Source organism: Nanorana parkeri, unplaced genomic scaffold, assembly GCF_000935625.1.
Source record: "Nanorana parkeri isolate BGI_ZX_2015 unplaced genomic scaffold, ASM93562v1 scaffold177, whole genome shotgun sequence".
Lineage (NCBI taxonomy): Eukaryota > Metazoa > Chordata > Amphibia > Anura > Dicroglossidae > Nanorana > Nanorana parkeri.
Genome location: NW_017306445.1, coordinates 1,691,420 through 1,710,098, shown reverse-complemented (window position 1 = coordinate 1,710,098; position 18,679 = coordinate 1,691,420). Strand labels below are relative to the sequence as shown.

The 18,679-nt window shown below is 38.2% G+C and overlaps 1 protein-coding gene across 2 annotated transcripts in view; it reads left to right on the top strand.

The window, feature by feature from the left end:
- PEX5L (peroxisomal biogenesis factor 5 like) overlaps positions 1-18,679 on the top strand; it is a 186,827-nt gene that overhangs the window by 146,619 nt on the left and 21,529 nt on the right. For both annotated transcript variants that reach the window (XM_018554893.1, XM_018554894.1), the window contains exon 7: positions 10,253-10,348. In XM_018554893.1, coding sequence (XP_018410395.1) covers positions 10,253-10,348 — 96 coding nt within the window. The remainder of the gene's footprint in view (positions 1-10,252; positions 10,349-18,679) is intronic.

Genomic DNA, 18,679 nt, shown 5'->3' with positions numbered 1-18,679 from the left:
GACCAGTCATTTAATGATTTTCTACTGCTTGTCCAGCAGTTCTAGCAATAAGTTATGACTTTTAGTTATTGTTATATATATTTTTATAGCGCTGACAATTTACGCAGCGTTTTACAGTTACCAATTATATATAGTTGGTATATATAATTATATATTATATATACCAACTTCATTGTTCACATCAAGCTGTACTTTTTACACATATACAGTGGTACCTCGGTTCACGAACTTAATTCAGTCCACGATTCTGCTCGTGAACCGAATTGGTCGCGAACCAAATCGAATTTTCCCATAAGGTTCAATGTAAATGAGGTTAATCTGTTCTGAACCATATGTAAATTCATCACCACTCTGTACTTTCTTTTTACCACCATGCTTGCTCTGCACTTTCTTTGGAGCCATGCTGGATTGAATAACACTGTACAGTACTGTATGTGCTAAAAAGCACACAGAAAAGCTTCACAGCAAGTGTGCACAGGTATGACTGCCACTGTGATATCGACTAGAGGAAGCCACGACCACGTGTCAGAGGAAGGGAAGATGGCCGCGGTCGTGTTCATCACCCTATTTGGAGTTTGTGAAGGGAAGCAAAATTTTGCCAAACTTCCTGTTCTCTAACCGAATTGTTCGCGAACAGAAGCGTTCATGAACCAAGGTAATACTGTATCAGAAAAATAACTGGGGGGAAAAAACTGTATTAGGCTGAATTTACAAAGCTATAGTAGCTTCAGTTTCAGCCATGTGACTATATTTTTTTTTGTTTAATATATTTATTCATAACAAGGAAAATAGAAATACAATGAGATAACATAAATTTGTCATTTCAGAAGTAAGAACAGAAACATAGTAACCCAATAGTAAGAAAAAAAAACAGAACAATACAACACAATGTTGCATAAACAGCAAAGCCCATTTAACTTAAGAGGAAAGAGGAGACAATTAAGTGGGTATGGCCCATTCAACTCAGCTTAAAAAAAACTGTTACTTTTTTGAAAATAAAGATACTTCAGGTATGTTTTCTCTGAATTGAGCCTCTTGTCTGCAAACAATAATTACTAGCAAATCAAACTTTCACATCCAGAACATTTAGATAATCATTTTATTGGTGATAATAATACAATTATAACTATTTAATCAGTACTATGAAAACCTACTTCAGTTTCACAGGACATACCTGGGTTAATATTTCAAGCAATGTCACACATTCTCTGTCATTTGACTGCTCTCCATACGCTCACATATTATTATTATTATTATTATTATACAGGATTTATTTAGCCCCAATAGTTTGCACTGCGCTTTACAATATAAGGAAGACATTACAGTCACAATACAATACAAGACAAGATGGTAAGGAGGGCCCTGCCCGTGAGGGCTTACATCTCTCTACAGCTCTTTAGGTAGATTTCAGAGTATCTACTGTATGTTGGCATATAGCACTATTCAAACTTTTTTTCCAGGAAACGCAATTGATCTTTAATGTAACATGTCTGCATTGAGAAATATAGGTTTTTAGCAACTCAGTAACGTATTACAGAATTTCACTGTCCTCAGTTTAAAAAAAAACAAAAAACTTTCCTGTATGTTGGGGTGATTTCTAGACAGATTCAACACATTTTACTCATTAGACAGTGTTGTGGATAGAATTACGTTTCTTACAGCGTTGGGCCCTGGATTTAGATAGATTTTTTATGTTTTTGGGATGTTTGTATGGGTTCCCTTCCAAAACATATCGATAGCTTAATTTGTGTCTGTCCAAACCAGCCCCAGTATGCATATTTGAAAGAGTAGGGTAGAGACAGTGGCTTGTAAGCTCATTATTGGCAGGCACTGATGCAAAAGGTTCTAGTACCATGTAAACCAGTAATAGGGGGCCTCAAGTGCAGCCCCTGACATCACATAAAAGGCTGCATATAATATCCAGTAACTGTAAAGCTACATTATCCTTTTAGAAACTTCTCACACATGCAACAGGAAATGGTCAAATACTACAGACATGCAATAGAGATAATCAGAGAGGGCAGATATGCTACAGGGTTGTTGGTGACTGGGAACATGCTCCAAGAGACAGTCATAGACTGGAGACACATAACATCAGACTGCTAGAAATGACTGCTATTACAAAGCAAGAGGGAAACATAAACTACTAACAGAAGTTGGTCCCAAGGGCTGTAAATGATTGTGTCAGCGGCTGTGTAAATAATAACAAAATAATTATTTAAATTGTACTGCCGATAAATATTAATCTTTAATGAACAGCAGAATTATAATATGGCTGACCATTTTAAAATTATCATCTTATGTCCTGAAATGCATTGGTGACTCTACTCTTGTTCATTAACATGTCTCTTTTTAAGGGTGGGGACATCCATAGAAGAGATACGTGATGAGGGAAAATGAGCAATCATTCCAGTTTAGAAAGATTGTTTCTGGTGCTGTAGCTTGAAAAAGATAATGATAATTACAAAAGTTTATGGCTTTTAAGAATAAAGACATCTCAAATAGCTCAATCCAGCTAGAAAAGGGGTCATATTCACAAAAGGCCCTTCAGCTTCCTGTCGTATGATTTATGGATGCAATTTAGACAAAATATTTCCCCAAATAACAGTTAAAAAGCTTGGTAATTTAAATTGGTGTTTTGCAACACGTGGGTGGCACTTGGCTTCTGAGTTAGGTTTCACTTCTGAGATTTAGTGTTCTGAAAAGCCAAAGATACTTGGTTGTGAATAGTTAGCACCCAGTGGTGTTGAGGTGCAAAGGCTGTTCACGTAGCAAAATAATTTTCACTCTGCAAAGTTTGTTTTCATGTAGAATAATGAACAAGGTGAAGCTGTGTTCACTTTCAATACACAATAATGGGCTCAAGAGAAATCAATAAAACAGGACTTTTGTTTGCACATGATTGGATGATTGAAGTCAACACAGCATTGCCTCATTCACTAGTGTTTTGTGAATATTTACTTTGCAAAGTGAACATGCTCAATTTTTTTGTGTAAATCAACCTCACTGTATTGTAGATTATATATCCTGCGCTATGAGGTTTCCTAAAAAAATCCCAATTCAGCAGCAGTGTTCTCAATGACAGAAAAAAGCTCTCCCACCCAGAAATAAACACATAAATGTTACACTGCGCTAGAATCCTGTTAAATACGTTTACTAATTCCAATATGCAACAAACCTTAAGTAAAAATCAAATTCTAACATACACCCAAAAAAATGATATGTGTAATAAAAATGTAGAAAAGTGATAAATTACTTAAAAAAACACACACACCTCACTTGAATAAATTATCCCCTATCAAATTCATATCCCAATCACTAATAGAAAACCACCTCATTTTAATAAGTATTCCCCTTACACTTGCAGAGAATTCACTTCCTGCTTTGAAAGGGCAAATTACTTCAGTTTGCCAATGCAATGCACACTGGCATTGCCTTGTTATCAGCAGAGCATTGATTGGAAATCTCATCTGTAATCTCAGCAAAGCTCAGGGAAAGGCATTTTTCTACCCTGAGATGATGTGCATGGTCACATGTCCTAGTCACATGTCAAGCCACATGTGCCATAATTCCAGAAAGTAATAGGAGAGCTAGCAATCTGCCCTTAGTAAACATGGCCACTGTCAGAAGACTGGGGAAGAAAAGAGAAATAAGGTCTGCAAAGAATACAAAGCCGGCAATTATCTAGAAGTATGTGTTTGTAGACTGTAATTACTAAAAGTTTCTAAAGGTGTGTTTGTTGTTATTTTAAAGATATGGGTAATGGTCCGCTTTAAACAGTTTCCAGATGTGATATATAGCAGGCACCGCACTCACCGGACCTTCAAGGTCATCTTATTAAAGATAGACCCTAAACAGATTTCTTCATGAGCCTCCTGAATGGTCTCTCCTCACTTTACATATGTCGCTTTCTTCTATATCCCTCCCTACAGCCGCTCTTTTCAATCATAGTACCACGCCTCTTTCCTTTAATACAGCACAGTTCCAAAATACAAATACATGATCCCCATAACGTAATCTCATTTTAAAAAACTTTATGAAAGAATTAAAATCTACATACATTAAAAGCAAATACCAGAAGCCTATCGCAGTAATCTCCGGTACTGTACAAATCTTTCCTCTCTCTAGGCGCCTCAGCGTTCATGTGTCAGCATGCCCCGCCCCTCTAATGCGTTTCATCATGCGACTTTGTCTCCTGGATGATGAGCTTCATTTTTAATCTTCACACACTTTAATGGCCAGAATAACAAACTATACAATCTATATATTTTCTTTTTTTTCATTAAAGTCATAAAACAGAATCTGAAGCTGCTAACTTGTGAGAGCATGAGTAAAATAGAAGTAAAGACACCTCCCCTAAGGTATCAATTGCTATATATACATTAAGCATTTTATCCATTTATATACAGTATCACACCCGGCATTGTGATCTTCTCTAATTGTCCTATTACTTTGTGATCACTAGAGAGAAGTGTCTGTAAATGTCCAATCAAATACCATAATCAGAACACCAAGGACAGGCTGATCGGTCATATTAGATCACCCAATATGCAGTTTGTGTATGTGGGTATTGTTGGGTAGATACTAGCTGTGAGGGCAATTGCATTCTTGCACGGTATTCCTAATGTAAACTAATTTAATAGAAACATTGTATGAATAAACTAAACTTTTTGCTGGTATCCCCTGTATCTAGGTAGCTGTATGTCCCCAACATGCTCCAGTGCTATTCTCCCTGTGCTGGAAGATGTGGACTCTCTGCAAGTGTTCTGGAGAGTCTTCTATTCATTTCAGGTGCTAGCGGATATATGAGCAGTAGTGTACATCCGTATGGTTTATTGTACAAATATAACTCCTTTTTATAAAAAAAAAGAAATGTGAACTCAAGTAGGAACATGCTGAACAGAAACCTAGTAGCTGCCATTGCTGACTTGCTTTCTAAGGTGCATGCCGCCAGGCTGTCATTTTTATGCTTGTTGTACTGCTTGGTGATTCACAGACCTGGAAGAAGTATGAACATCCGTGACACCTGATCTGCACGAAATAACGATTCACTATTAGGGCAAGGCTAATGATGACAGTCCTGGAACATCCACATTCAAAGCAAGTCAGCAATTTCAGGTGCCATGATTCAGTCCTGACAAATTAAGTTGTATGAGTTGTAACTTATACGAAGACATTGTATCTTTTCTTTTTAAGCTAATTTGGCCCTTTTGTTAAGAAAAGTATGGCAAGTCTTGTACACAGTTTGGCTTTTTTAGATGTCTTTAAAATGAATGCTCATTAAGTTATATCTGAGGGGGAAAGCTAACACAGCAATTTGTGCACATATACTGTATACTTGGTAAGGCATTAGGGGAATTGAAGCTTTTCTGAGGCACATGAATATGCTGACCTATTGATAAGTTCCAATTTGCCATCTGGAACTCATTAGCTGTGCATACATCAGGTAGCCACAGAATGTGAGGATTACAAACAGGAAAAAGGATAAGAACAAAATAAGTAACAGTTTAGTTTAGGAAATTACTAGACAGGATCCCTAAATGTTAAAAAAAAAAATAGTTTGAAAACTTTTTTAAAGCTGAAATTTTATATCCTTTTTATTTTTGCCTTTCCAGGTTGCTCCCTTCCCACCCCCATTTACATGAAGTGTTTGATTAAAACCTTTCCCTTTTCATTACATACCTTATTGTAGACCCAATTATGTCATTACTGGGTTTCTGTGCTTCTGTATACAATGCAGACATATAATGGCTAGTGGCAGGGGCCAGCAGGTAGCTGTACATAGCTTCCTGAAAACATCGTAGTACTCCTCTTATGAGGCCTCAGCCCTGATGCAACTAGCGGGTTGGCTCTTGGGAGGAGTTATGCAGATATCAAAATGCCTTGATAGGTGTAACAAAGTCTGGAGGAGTGCCCTAGGTAAAGCCTCTATGATTGAAAGCACTGACATACTGGATATGCTCAAGCCATTTAAATATTAATATACTTTGGGTCAGCAGAAAAACATACAAACTCCATGCACTGTATTATTTGAGCCTTGGCATGTTTGAAAATATGTCTTTCACATAAGTGTATGTATTATGTATGTATTATTCAGGAGATCCCAAAGATCAAAGGGTCACTAACAAGTAGTTATGGGAATGGACTTCTTTCAGCTAATGCTTTAATGTTATACGATTTGGTTGTTTTCACCTCCTGAAAAATGACCTTTATAGTCTGTGGTTTGTAATGGAGCAAATCATTAAATATTGATGGCCTGCTAGTCAGCTGCTGAAATGTTGCTATATTAGGACAGGTGTATTTTTATATCCATTATCAATACTCCATACTAGTTAATGGAATTTCATTCTGGACTAAATCATATTTAGATGCTTTTACCAGACTCTAATTGTTTTTTCTACCACTTGAACATCTCATGGGGATCTCAGAGCTGGAGCATTGTTGTAATGATGACTGACTTGCCTAATCCTGACTAAAGCATTGATGTTTATGGCGATTTTCTAGCACTTGCTCACTACCTGTATGGAGGCTTGCGATTCAGTTAGAGCTTGCAGCATTTGAAACACCAGCAAAATAATATTACTATTGTTTTCATAATTGTTATTAATAATAAAGATAGTGAAGTTATGCAGTTTCACACATAAAGGTGTGTGTGTTACATATTATTATTATTATTTGTTTATTTATTTATTTATTTTGGATAAAGCATCCCTTATCAGCAATTACACTTCTGTGATTAGTAACTGTAGGATAATGTAGAGATCCCATCACACACCTAGCCAGTATATCTCCTGTTGTCTCTCGGTGCTGTAGTGACAAGTGGATGGTGCCACAGAATATAACATAGAACAGCGCTTCTCAACCTTTTTTAGTCACGGCACCCTTTAAAATGATGCAAAACCTTGAGGCACACCAGTCTAAAATGTCATAGATTTTAAGGTGGACCCCACATAAAAACACAAAAAAAAAGTGGATTCCTCCCTTCACATTGCCCCATTCAAATCAAGATTTCTTTCCCCCATCTTCACATCAGATTCACCCTTTGCATCAGTAGACCCTTTCACATCAGAAGCCCCACTTTCATATCAGAATCGCCCCTTCTCACACCAGAGCTCCCCTTTTACACCAGGAGCCCCCTTCAATTCAGTCTTCATTCCCCTCTTCACATCACAATCCTACTTCCACATACTTTTGAGGCACCCCTGAGGAGGCCACAGCACCCTGGTTGAGAAAGGCTGAGTAGGTCACCAACATACCAAATTCTTCATCATCAAAAACATATTTATTGACATTGTTTGATCGTGAAATCACAGGACAAATGCTATTTTTCAGGACCATGCAGGATAACAATGCCAGATGAAGGGACCCTACGTAGTCCCGAAACGTTGCATGTTTCCTGCAATTTCATGATCGACCAATGTCAATAAAGGTGTTTTGATGATGAAGAATTTGGTGTGCTAGCAAATTACTCGCTATGATAACTGCAGGACAGCACACTTGTATGTATGTTCATATACATATAAGATATGTACTTATTACACCAAGGGCTATAGAGGATTTTTATTTTATAACTACACAGGGGCTTGGTGTATGATACAGTCAGTGTGCTGAAATTTTGGGCAGTCTCACATTATGCAGGATGTGTGCTGTCTAAAAGTCTTCTATGTAAGGAAATGCACGGCCACTCTGATGACATGAAAGCACAATCCACCACAGGGCAGAGGTGAACTTTGGCATCTGCACCTTGTGTGCTAGAGAACCTTGGCCTGTGTCTTGAAATCTTTCATGCAGAACATGGATACGTTACAGCAAGAATTCCAAGCATGGATGACTACACCTACAAATCTTACATAGTGAGTTTTACATGAAACAGATCAATGTGGTGTAATGTGATAAAGACACATGATGAATTCGAAATTGTCTCACACACTGTAAATCACAACACATTACTTGTTAAAGGTTGCACAATAACTTGAACTGTAGTTCTTTTTGGTAAAATGTATATATGTTATACAATTGAAGCTTATAGTATGTACAGTGTACATTTTCAAAGTTTCAGGAGTTGCAGTGTTGTAGCCTCTGAACAAAAGTGTACATGGATTTTCAATTGTGTTTGCTAAAATCAATGGAGTATATAATAGACCTAGAGAAAGTGTTTGCTATAAAAGAATGTAACAAGATGCTCTTCAATCTCTCTTCCCTGCTAGTGGAGTTAGTGGAGCTACCTTTCCTCATTTGGGAAGGGTTCCTCCTTCTTGACTTCCTCCTTATGCTTTATTTTATATTTAGGTATTGTGATGTATGTATATATCTGTCTGGTATTCTAGAGCATAGCAGTGGCTGATTTCATTTTTGCTGCTTGTATTTTATTTAAAAAAAACAAAAAAGCAGAAAACATAAGCATTAGACATGTAAGCTGGCAGAAAAATGTATTCGTTTTGTTTTGTTTCTGACTTTTTCGGGATTCAGGTCCAAAAGTCAATTTGTTTCAGGATTCAGATTTTAGACTACATTTTCGTTAATTTGGGATGAGTTAAACTGATATTCAGGAACAAATATCCATTGCAGCAAAGTGACATTAGGAAAAAAAGTGACATTTTTCTTTTTAACTTTTGACAGTCCACAGAAACAAAAAAGGAAAAAACGAGTCTGTGCCTCCCCCCACCCCCAATTTATACCAGACCCTTTAGGTCTGTTAGGAATCTTAGGGAGGACCCCGATGCCAAAAAAGCATGGGGTCCCCCCTAAAATCCCGTACATCCCCCTTAAAATCCCTTGATCGGAGCAGCCCCGTGACAAAGCACCTTGTCCCCATGTCAATGAGGACAAGGGCCTCTTCCCCTCAACCCTGGCCTGGTGCTTGTGCGGGTCTGTGGGCAGGGGGGCTTATCTGAATCTGGGTGCACCCAGATCCCGCCCCCCTCTATGTGAATGAGTACTCATTCACCAAATACAGTAAAATTGTAAATAAACACAACACTGTTAAAAAAAAGGCCTTTATTTTGAAAAAAAAAACACAGGTGACACGGTGAGTCGGCGGCCTTCGTCTGTAGTGATTGACGTGGATCTACATCGCAGGACAACATGATTGACCTTGGAATTATATCGATGGACATTTGATTGGGTTTGTTTTTCTTTTTTTAATAAAAAAACTTGTCAAGAACTGTTTTTTAATTAAAGGACTCTTTTTTATGGTGTGGTGTGTTTATTTACAATTTTACTGTGTTTGGTGAATGAGTAGGGGTAACAACTACCCTTACTTATTCACAAGGGGGGGGCAGCATCTGGGTGCCCCCTTTATGAAAAATATTTGGTATGTTCGTATTCGTTATTTTTTCATTTGGAAATTTGCATGCATCTGAATGTCCAAATATGCAGAAATTCCTCTGAATTTCAATTTGGAACAAAGCGAATGGCACATGTCTAATACACATATTATGTCTCCCCTGCCCTCCAATACAGAGATCAAGCACAGGATTGTGCTTAATCATCTGTTTCCCTGCTTCACTGGTCACCAAGCAGATTGGGAAATGAACTTTCCTCAGTCTGCCCCGCTCTTCATCCTGACACCATATCCTGTAGTCCAGGCCCCACCCCCAGAGGAGCAGGTGGGTACAAGTGATCTGGGTGCATGTGCAGCCACCAATATCACTTGTACTTTACAAGCTTCACCTCCTGAAAACAATTATAAAAGTGATCTGAATATAACCACTTCACGATGACAATGTATATATTACATATGGCGGTCCTGAAGTGGTTAAAGTCAAAAGGTTTTTAAGTAATTTCAAATGCTGATGAAATTACTTACAATGGATGCTGCTCCTTGATGTTTAAAACATTTAGTTTTTTGCAGAATCAGTTAATCCCCTAAGCACTGGCCCTAATATCCTGTTTTAGGGTGGCTTCTTTCCCTTGCATGGTCCTATGGAGCCACCCTTGTGTGTGCTTTTAAGATTTGTGTGTCTCTACAAACACACAGGGACAGCAAGGCAAGCCACTGCCCTGCTGCCCACCTCTCCCTTCTCTAAGCTAGTAGATGGATAGCTCCTAGAGATTTTGCTGTCCCTTGTGATCTTGTACTGGGCAGGAAGTTCAGGAAAGCAGAAAAAAAAGGTCGACCCAGATGTTTGGAAACATGATAGCTGTAGGTGCTATGGCAAAAATGTAAAGAAATACTTTGCGCTCGGCAATGTATAGTTGTTGATCTCAATTTATTATTGAAATATTATTGAATACGGTATATCTTTTTTAGGGACTACTGACTCGAGAATCACGTTTGGGGGGAGCTTTTTTGTCCAGAAACCATTCACTGGAAGAAGAATTTGAAAGGGCAAAAGCTGCAGTTGAGGTAATGTGTTATGCACAGTTCATGCGCTATAATTATTATTTGTATCATTTTTATTATTTAAAGTACATACAAACCCTTTATATGGAAACCCTGTATGGGATCTTCCACTGCGCCTTAGCTATTATGCCAAAAATCAGGCCTCCTATGCAGCCCAGCTCAGATCTCCTATTTTCTCTACCAATGTAAACATTGCTCAGTGAAGCAAAGAGCCAGGCAGTGCATATTGGAACTGTGCTACCAAGGTGGTCTAGCTTTTGGCATTGTGTTTCAATCCAAGACCTTACCAAAGTATCTAATATTAGCTTTCAGAGAAAATATAAGAAGACCTTTTAATTAGGAGACAAACACTCATCAACCTGTGCCTATATATTGTAGCACTCTGCTTTGCAAAGATATAACACCATACTTTAGCCTTCAATTCTTTACTTACCCTTGCATATGATTTGTAACCCTTTTAAGTACTACTGTTACTGCAATACTATATTTTTATTGTATACATTCACTTGCCCTGTTTGAAATAATAAACTGTGCATTTGCTGTCATACTACATATTCTACGTAGTATGAAAACAATAATATCTAGCTTCATTTTCTTTGTCTTACTGTTCGCCACTACATATATTATAGCTTATAAAAAGATGAGTATGTGGAAGTGTGAGGTGAGGTCCTGCTAAGTCACTAGCCTACATTTTTCAACCCATTCCACAGACAAATCCACCACACTCACACATTTCTTTCAAACATGTAAAATACTGCTTACTACCTACCAAATTATCATGGGCTATCCCCCTGTCATGAGCCCCTTCTAGATTATGAGTCATGATCTAGAAGTAGAGTAGAGTCAAGTAGTCATGTCAAATAGTAAAGTAGAGCATATTTCGAAAGTTTTGCGACCTGAGTCCTATCTGTGGCAGCGCTCTTCCGGAAGGGGGGGGGGGGTTTGAAAAAAGGGGGGGGGATCTCTATTCTTCTTGGAAGTATTTGTTGGGGGTAATGAAGTGTGTGAAAGGGTGTGCTGCTTTAGTTTAAGTATGGACCGGGGTGTCCAACTTGTGAAGACAGAGCAGGAAAAAACAAAAAAGGAAGTCTAAAGCGCTACTACCCTTGCAGGAAGGGGGTATTCAGGCCTGGGGGGCTTTGATGATGGAGGTTTGTGTGTCATCCAAAACTCCGTTTGGTGTTTAAAGGCGAGAGGGAGAGAGAGGTAACAGATTAGGCATGAAATGCTTCATAGTCTCATTAAATTATAGTTACCTCTCTCTCCCTCTCGCCTTTAAACACCAAACGGAGTTTTGGATGACACACAAACCTCCATCATCAAAGCCCCCCAGGCCTGAATACCCCCTGCCTGCAAGGGTAGTAGCGCTTTAGACTTCCTTTTTTGTTTTTTCCTGCTCTAAAGTAGAGCATAGCTTCCTCTTCCCATCAATCTAAAAACCATTTGAAAACTACTTTTTGTAGCCACAAAACAAATAGCAAAAAAAAACTATTTCCCCTGACCCTCCTTCTAAGCAGGCTTTGGCTGGTGAAGTCAATTCTTTGATTCTTATGAAACATTATTATATGAATCCATAGGCCCAGTGGCGGACCTAAGGAACAAAGGGCCCTGGTGCAAGATTTTTCTCGGGCCCCTCTTCCTGTTCTCAAGGGGGGGTGCTGGAACTGGATCTCACTGGCCCACTAACCCCTCCCCCCAGCTCTCTCTGTCACAAACAAACTATTATTTTATATTCATATAGCTCTGACATATACCGTAGTACTGTACAGAGAACACTGAACCAGTCACAACAGTCTCTGTACAGAGGAGCTCACACTCTAATGCAGAATGCCATCATCTATAGAAGACTACAAATCCCAGCAATACATTATAAAGTAATGCAAAATATTAGTATATGAATTTGGTACATACTCTGTTCTGCCTCTTTGCTCTGGAATGCCGGCCTGATGTCTTGTGCAGAGGGTCTCAGGAGGAGGAGATGTGCGGGCGGCAAAGCGCTGTAAGCAGGTGCCGGGTGGTTCCACAGAAGGCTGCTGTGCAGGACCTAACGCAGCTGAATCAATTTTAAAAATTAAATTTTCAAGCTGCAGAGGTCAGTTGTAAGGCAGAGTACAGAGGTCAGAGTGTGACACACAGTGCAGAGGTCAGGGTGTGACGCACAGTACAGAGGTCAGGGTGTGACGCACAGTGCAGAGGCCAGGGTGTGACGCACAGTGCAGAGGCCAGGGTGTGACGCACAGTACAGAGGTCAGGGTGTGAGGCAGATTACAGAGGTCAGGGTGTGACGTACAGTGCAGAGGTCAGGGTGTGACGCACAGTGTAGAGGTCAGGGTGTGACGCACAGTGCAGAGGTCAGGGCATTATTCTGTTTTTGGTTTAGGTAAGAATTAGTAGAAAACTTTATTGAAAAAGGGGGTTGAGCATCAATTAACAAAATAAATGTTAATTTTACAAAGGGAATTTTCACTTAGCTTAGTATATGAGGTAGCCTAAGTATATGAGGTGAAAAATTACCTTGCAAAGTGAAAATGTAGTTTGTAAAGTGAACATTAAATTAATAAGTGTGACACTACTAAACTGCTTGTCTGCTGTGGGTAATGGATCCTATGCTGGGGTCCTTCTCTGGTTCCCAGCATGTGTATCTGCTCATCCCACCTATATGACGTAATGCGAGCTCCATCCTACACATTACATGCTTCGGACTTTGTCAATACTATGTGCACTGGTTATTGTGCACATGTATATGTGAGTGATTTTTCTTTATATTATAATAAAACTTGGACTACAGAGAGCACTATGGTTAGATGTAATTTGTCTATTACATATGGGTGAAGCTGTTGGATAATGGAAGGCCAGGAGAGAGAGCCTAGTGATAGGATCTGACCCCCCCAGAGTGGTCAGCAAATGCATTGGACCTAGGATTGTTATAGGGTCAATAATAGAAGGTGAGAGTATATGCACAGAGGTGGAAGGGAGCTGGTCACTAATAAGTAGAGGTTTTGATTGCACAGAGTTGATCTTGATTGGATAATGTCTTCCCGCATTGGAGATGGATTTACACCAGTATCTTGCTGTATAGCACTACTAGCATGGACTTTTTAAACAACTTCCCTTATTATCTAATGTATTGGGATATACTAGGTGTGATTAAAAAAAATATGGTTAATGCACAGAAAGTCAGGGATCTTCAATATGCAAAGCAACGCATCAAACCTTAGTAACAGTGTGTGTCAAATTTCAACTTGTTCAGTGCAGGCAGTCAGTTGTGAGCTACTGTTGAAAGAAGGTGTGTTTTAAAGTGTGCCGTAAATCATGGATCAGGAACAATGTATTAACATTAAATTTTGTTTCAAACTGCAAAAAAAGTGCTAAAGAAACACATGAAATGTTCAAATTAGTTTATGGTGATGCTGCAGTGACAATGAAGATGGTTTACAAGTGGTTCATCAATTTCGTAATGGTTGTGAATCACTTAAAATAAGAGGAGAGATCGGGACGTCCTTCAACATCAAAAACCCAAGAGAATGTTGACAGAGTAAGCAAAATGATTCGATCAAACAGGCGACTAACTATTAGGTAAATTTCTGAGGATCTGAACATCTCTTATGGTTCCATTCAAAGCATTTTAACAACAGATTTGAACATGAGGCGAGTGAGTGTGAAATTTGGCGATTGCTGTCAAATAAAAACATCACTGTGGGCCCTAATCCACCTTATTCACCGGATCTGGCACCATGAGACTTCTGGCTCTTCCCCAAAGTCAAAATGGACATTGAGGCAGCCAAGACAGCGCAACTAAAGACACTCATGAAAAAGGGCTTTTTAGAACTGCTTCAGAAGGTGGCAAGAATAATGGGATAAGTGCGTTCGAAGTGAGGGGGAGTATTTTAAGGGGGGATTAATGGCAATGTGTATTTTACTGTAATTAGTTATTTACTGTAATTTTTTATTTAAACATTCACCAAATTTTTTTTATTATACCTTGCATGTTATAACACTAAGCACATAGCACTTATTAATGTATTATTTATTATTGATGTATGGTCCCATACAGTATATTGTGCTGGGAGGCTTGACAGTTAAGTTTAGTTAGTGAATTATCATACTAGCGCAGAGGTGAACATGCTCTGTTCTTTTGGTAAATTAACTTGGTTGTTTCCAGAACCATCTCTTTTCTTTCTGACTGATTAAAAGAACACATCTGTAAACTCTGTTCATGACCTTGGACTGTTTGTCATAATATACAATATATGTGCATAGCTGTTTTATCTGTCAAAGGAGTTGGAATTTCATTTAGTCAGTTTTATAATCCAGGGAGTGGCAGACAGCACAGCCAGATCATGGATCTTCCTGCAGATCTCACTGCAGCTACCTACTTGAGTCTCAGGGGCCTTTTCTCTTTAAATACACTTGAGAACCAAAGCATTTTTTTTTTCATTTTGGGGTGTCTCAATCATACATTTTAGCATTTGTAGTCTAACCCCCAACATATTATACACCGTTTTCTTAATAAGATAGGGCATTCATTTTGTAGCAAATTTAGAATCATATTTTTCCTTGTTGTTTGTGAATAAATAGTAAAACATTAGAAGAAAAAAAACATTTTCCTGTATTTATTCCCTAAACAATGTTTATGCATTTTGCACAACCCCATATATTTACCACAAAATATTACCAACAAAGTCTGTTGATATCACATTAGTGTGACTTTTATGCAACATAGCAAAATGGTAAAGCACAAAGTGAACTTGGCATTTTACCTTAATGGACTTTTATTCCCCTTTCAGTGCTACATTGTGATGCACACAGTGGGAAAAAACAGTGATTCCGAGTAGCATTTTAAAAAAGAGCCAAAAGAAACAGCTGCTGTTCCTGTGCTGTTTTAAAATTGTGGAACTCAAGTGGTTAAGCAATATAGCCTTGGTCTAAGCTGACTCAGCCTGTGACTGGATAATGTAGAAGCAGCAGCAGCTCACAGATGAGGTCATCCATGTGTTTTACAGATTTATGTACCTGTGCTGGTTCGATGTTATCATAATGTCATTTTAATAATAAAAATCTGGAGTAAATGCTGCTTTTACATCTGCTTGTAATTCAGTTCAGTAAAAAAATAAATGTAAACAAAGGTAAACATATCCGTTTTTTAATTGCAAAATGTCAATCAATAGTGGTCAGACAAATTGCTCAAATTACAATGCATGCACCTCAAAGTTCTGAAGCTTTGTAACAGTTTATTATGGTAGACGTGTTTTTAATCTCTGTCACATCTGTAAACCTGAATGTGAAAGAAGTGCATTGCTCAGGAAGCAGCAGTTTATAAACTGATAGCATTAGCCTGAGCTAAAGTATTTTTTACCTGTGCACAAACTCAACATTTTGTACAAAAAAATATGAATTTCACTCAAAAGACAAATGAGTGCTGCCTTTAAAAAAAACTGTGTTGTTTGCAGCTCTATTATCTAACCAGAGTTTTGAGAAAAATAAAACATATTCAAGAAGATAATCTTTCACCCTTTGGACCAACATAAAATATTTAGCTGGATCAGGCTATTGGTTTCTGACAGATACAAATAATTATTGATCTGCTAAAATCAGATCCCTGTTGTGATAATACCATCGCTTGAGTCTCGAAAAGATCAGCCGCACAGAGACCAGAGTAAGTGTTATCCAAAATGTATTGAAATAAATCCAAGCAAATATCAAAAAGACAGATCCAGAAGAATAATGATCAGCATGTAAATCACCATGAAAGTCTCCCACACCACGCCAACTCTTCTCACACGTTTTACCAACTGGGCTTAATCATAGAGACGTGGTGTTGGCGTGGCGTGGGAGACTTTCATGGTGATGAAAACTGAACTTACTCTGGTCTCTGTGCGGCTGATGTTTTGGAGACTGATTTGGGAAGTGAGAGGCACACTACAGACTTTACCGAGAGTGTGAATTTACTGCAGCCTGAGTCTTTGGAGCTCCTCTGAACATTGATACCATCTTTTGAGTTTCAGAATCAGGTGCTTAAAGTGACACTAAATTTAGGAGTTACATCTCAAAAATACTTTCAAGTATTGCGGCAAGGCAGAAGTTTAAGTATTTGTGTGTCACTCAGCTGGAGATCCTCAAATAATCTCTGAATTCATGCTGATGTTGTCCTTCCTTCTGAAGGGTGGCTACTTTTGCTCCCCATGGACCCTGTGTGTGTTGTAAAGTAGCTACCGCTCCAAGCATACTCCCATGATTGACTATAATCTCAATACAAATTAGTAAACTAAACATGAGATTGTAGTCCATCATGGAAGTGAGCTTGGAGCGGTGACTACTTTACAACAAAAATATCGGCCATGGGAAGCAAAAGTAGCCACCCTCCAGAAGGAAAGACAGTGTAAGCACAAATTCAGAGATGACTTGAAGATCAACAGGTGAGTGATGCACAAATAAGATACATTTTTGTTGATAGGGTACTTGAATGCATTTTAAGGTTTAACTCCTGAGTGTAGTGTCACTGTAGGAAAAGTAAAATATACAGAAAAACACTGTGCACTTCCTTTAAGACCTTTTAAATGGAATATAAGTACATTGGATAACTTCACTGTTTATTGTGTGTAGACTTTCATAAATGGTGATAGTACTGGATTTTAAATTCATTGATTTTCCACAGTTATCTGTTTATAGATTTTCTTCACATTCCCCCACTGGAATCAGAAGAAATATAATTTGATGTATGCGCTGCTAGCTGATAGATACTTTGCTGTTTTATGTATTTGATAGCTTAGCTTGGTGCCACATGCCACTCCCCTGCTGCCAAGAAAAGAACACAGTTTATTATATTTGTAAAGATTTTTTTTTTCCTTACAGTGTTAGAATCCACAAATGGAAATCATCAAGGCTTGGTTATTTCATACTATTTTACACTTGATTAAATATGTAAACATGTTAGACACCACTGTGCCCTTCCTTAGACACAGAATAAGAAGGAATTATGATATGCACCTGCTTACCTCTAATTAGGAATCTGTACATGGCAACTCAAAACTGCAGCTTGCACATAATGTGGGATTACACTGCTATTGATTTACAACTCTTACAAGGAAATGCATTAATTACTATATATGAGGTTTCAGTACTGTGTAAGGTTTCTGTACATTTTGCATCTGCTGGCTGTTAATTAAAGATTCTGTAATTTAAAACTATGAAAACCATAAACTCTTCCAAAGAAGCTATCACATCTTAACTAGTTTTTGTTATCTATTTGTTTTCATAGGCTTTTATGCTTGTGTATTCAGAATTCTTCATATTTGTAGTCTCCCCATGAATACAAGTATCAGCATCTCGTGCAGTCAATATAAACACAATGGAGAATATTTCATAATGGCCATAAACAATGGATTTTCTTTGCTCTCTGTCCCAAGCCCTTAGTGCTCATGTGGCCTGCATGAAGAGTAAAGCTGGCCATACATTGGTGGATTTTCATACGACATATGAAAAATTACATTAGATTTTAGAAATGAATGGAGTTTCCTGAATGAAAACTAGATTCACAATTAGAATATAATTTATTCAGGAAAAATGTTCCATATTGCTTCTCTGTTACTGCAGTTAAAATTAGTTGTCGATTTGACAACATTAACTATTAGAAAGTCGAACAAAATATTACTGGTGTATGGTCAGCTTAAAGTGACACTAAACTCAGGAGTTAAATCTTAAAAATGCATTTAAGTACCTTCGCTATTAACAAAACTGTATCTTCAAATTATCTCTGAATTCATGCTGACACTGTCCTTCCTTCTGGAGGGTGGCTACTTTTGGTCCCCATGGTCCCTGTGTGTGTTGTAAAGTAGCCACCACTCTGAGCTCGCTCCTGTGATGGACTACAATCTCACATTTAGTTTACTAATTACTATTGAAATTTTAGTCTATCATGGGGGCGAGCTTGGAGTGGTGGTTACTTTACAACACACACAGGGACCATGGGGAACAAAAGTAGCCACCCCCCAGAAGGAAGGACAGTGTCAGAATTAATGATTTGAGGATCTACAGCTAAGTGATACACAAATAAGGTCCTGTATTGTTAATAGTTAAGGTACTTAAATGCTTAATTAAGATTTAACTCCTGAGTTTAGTGTCACTTTAAGTAAAACCAGCTAATAGAGTGCTTGAACCTTAGGGCCTTGATGTTGAGAAGACAGGGGAGGTTTTACTTTTTGCCTTTATATGACCTGTGTGTATTAGTGAAATGATTGATACCTTCCACTTATGAATATCACTGATGTAATCTGTTGGTGCTGCTTAGTAGGTGCTAGGTAAATTCATATAGGTGCCCAAATACCAACAATCCCC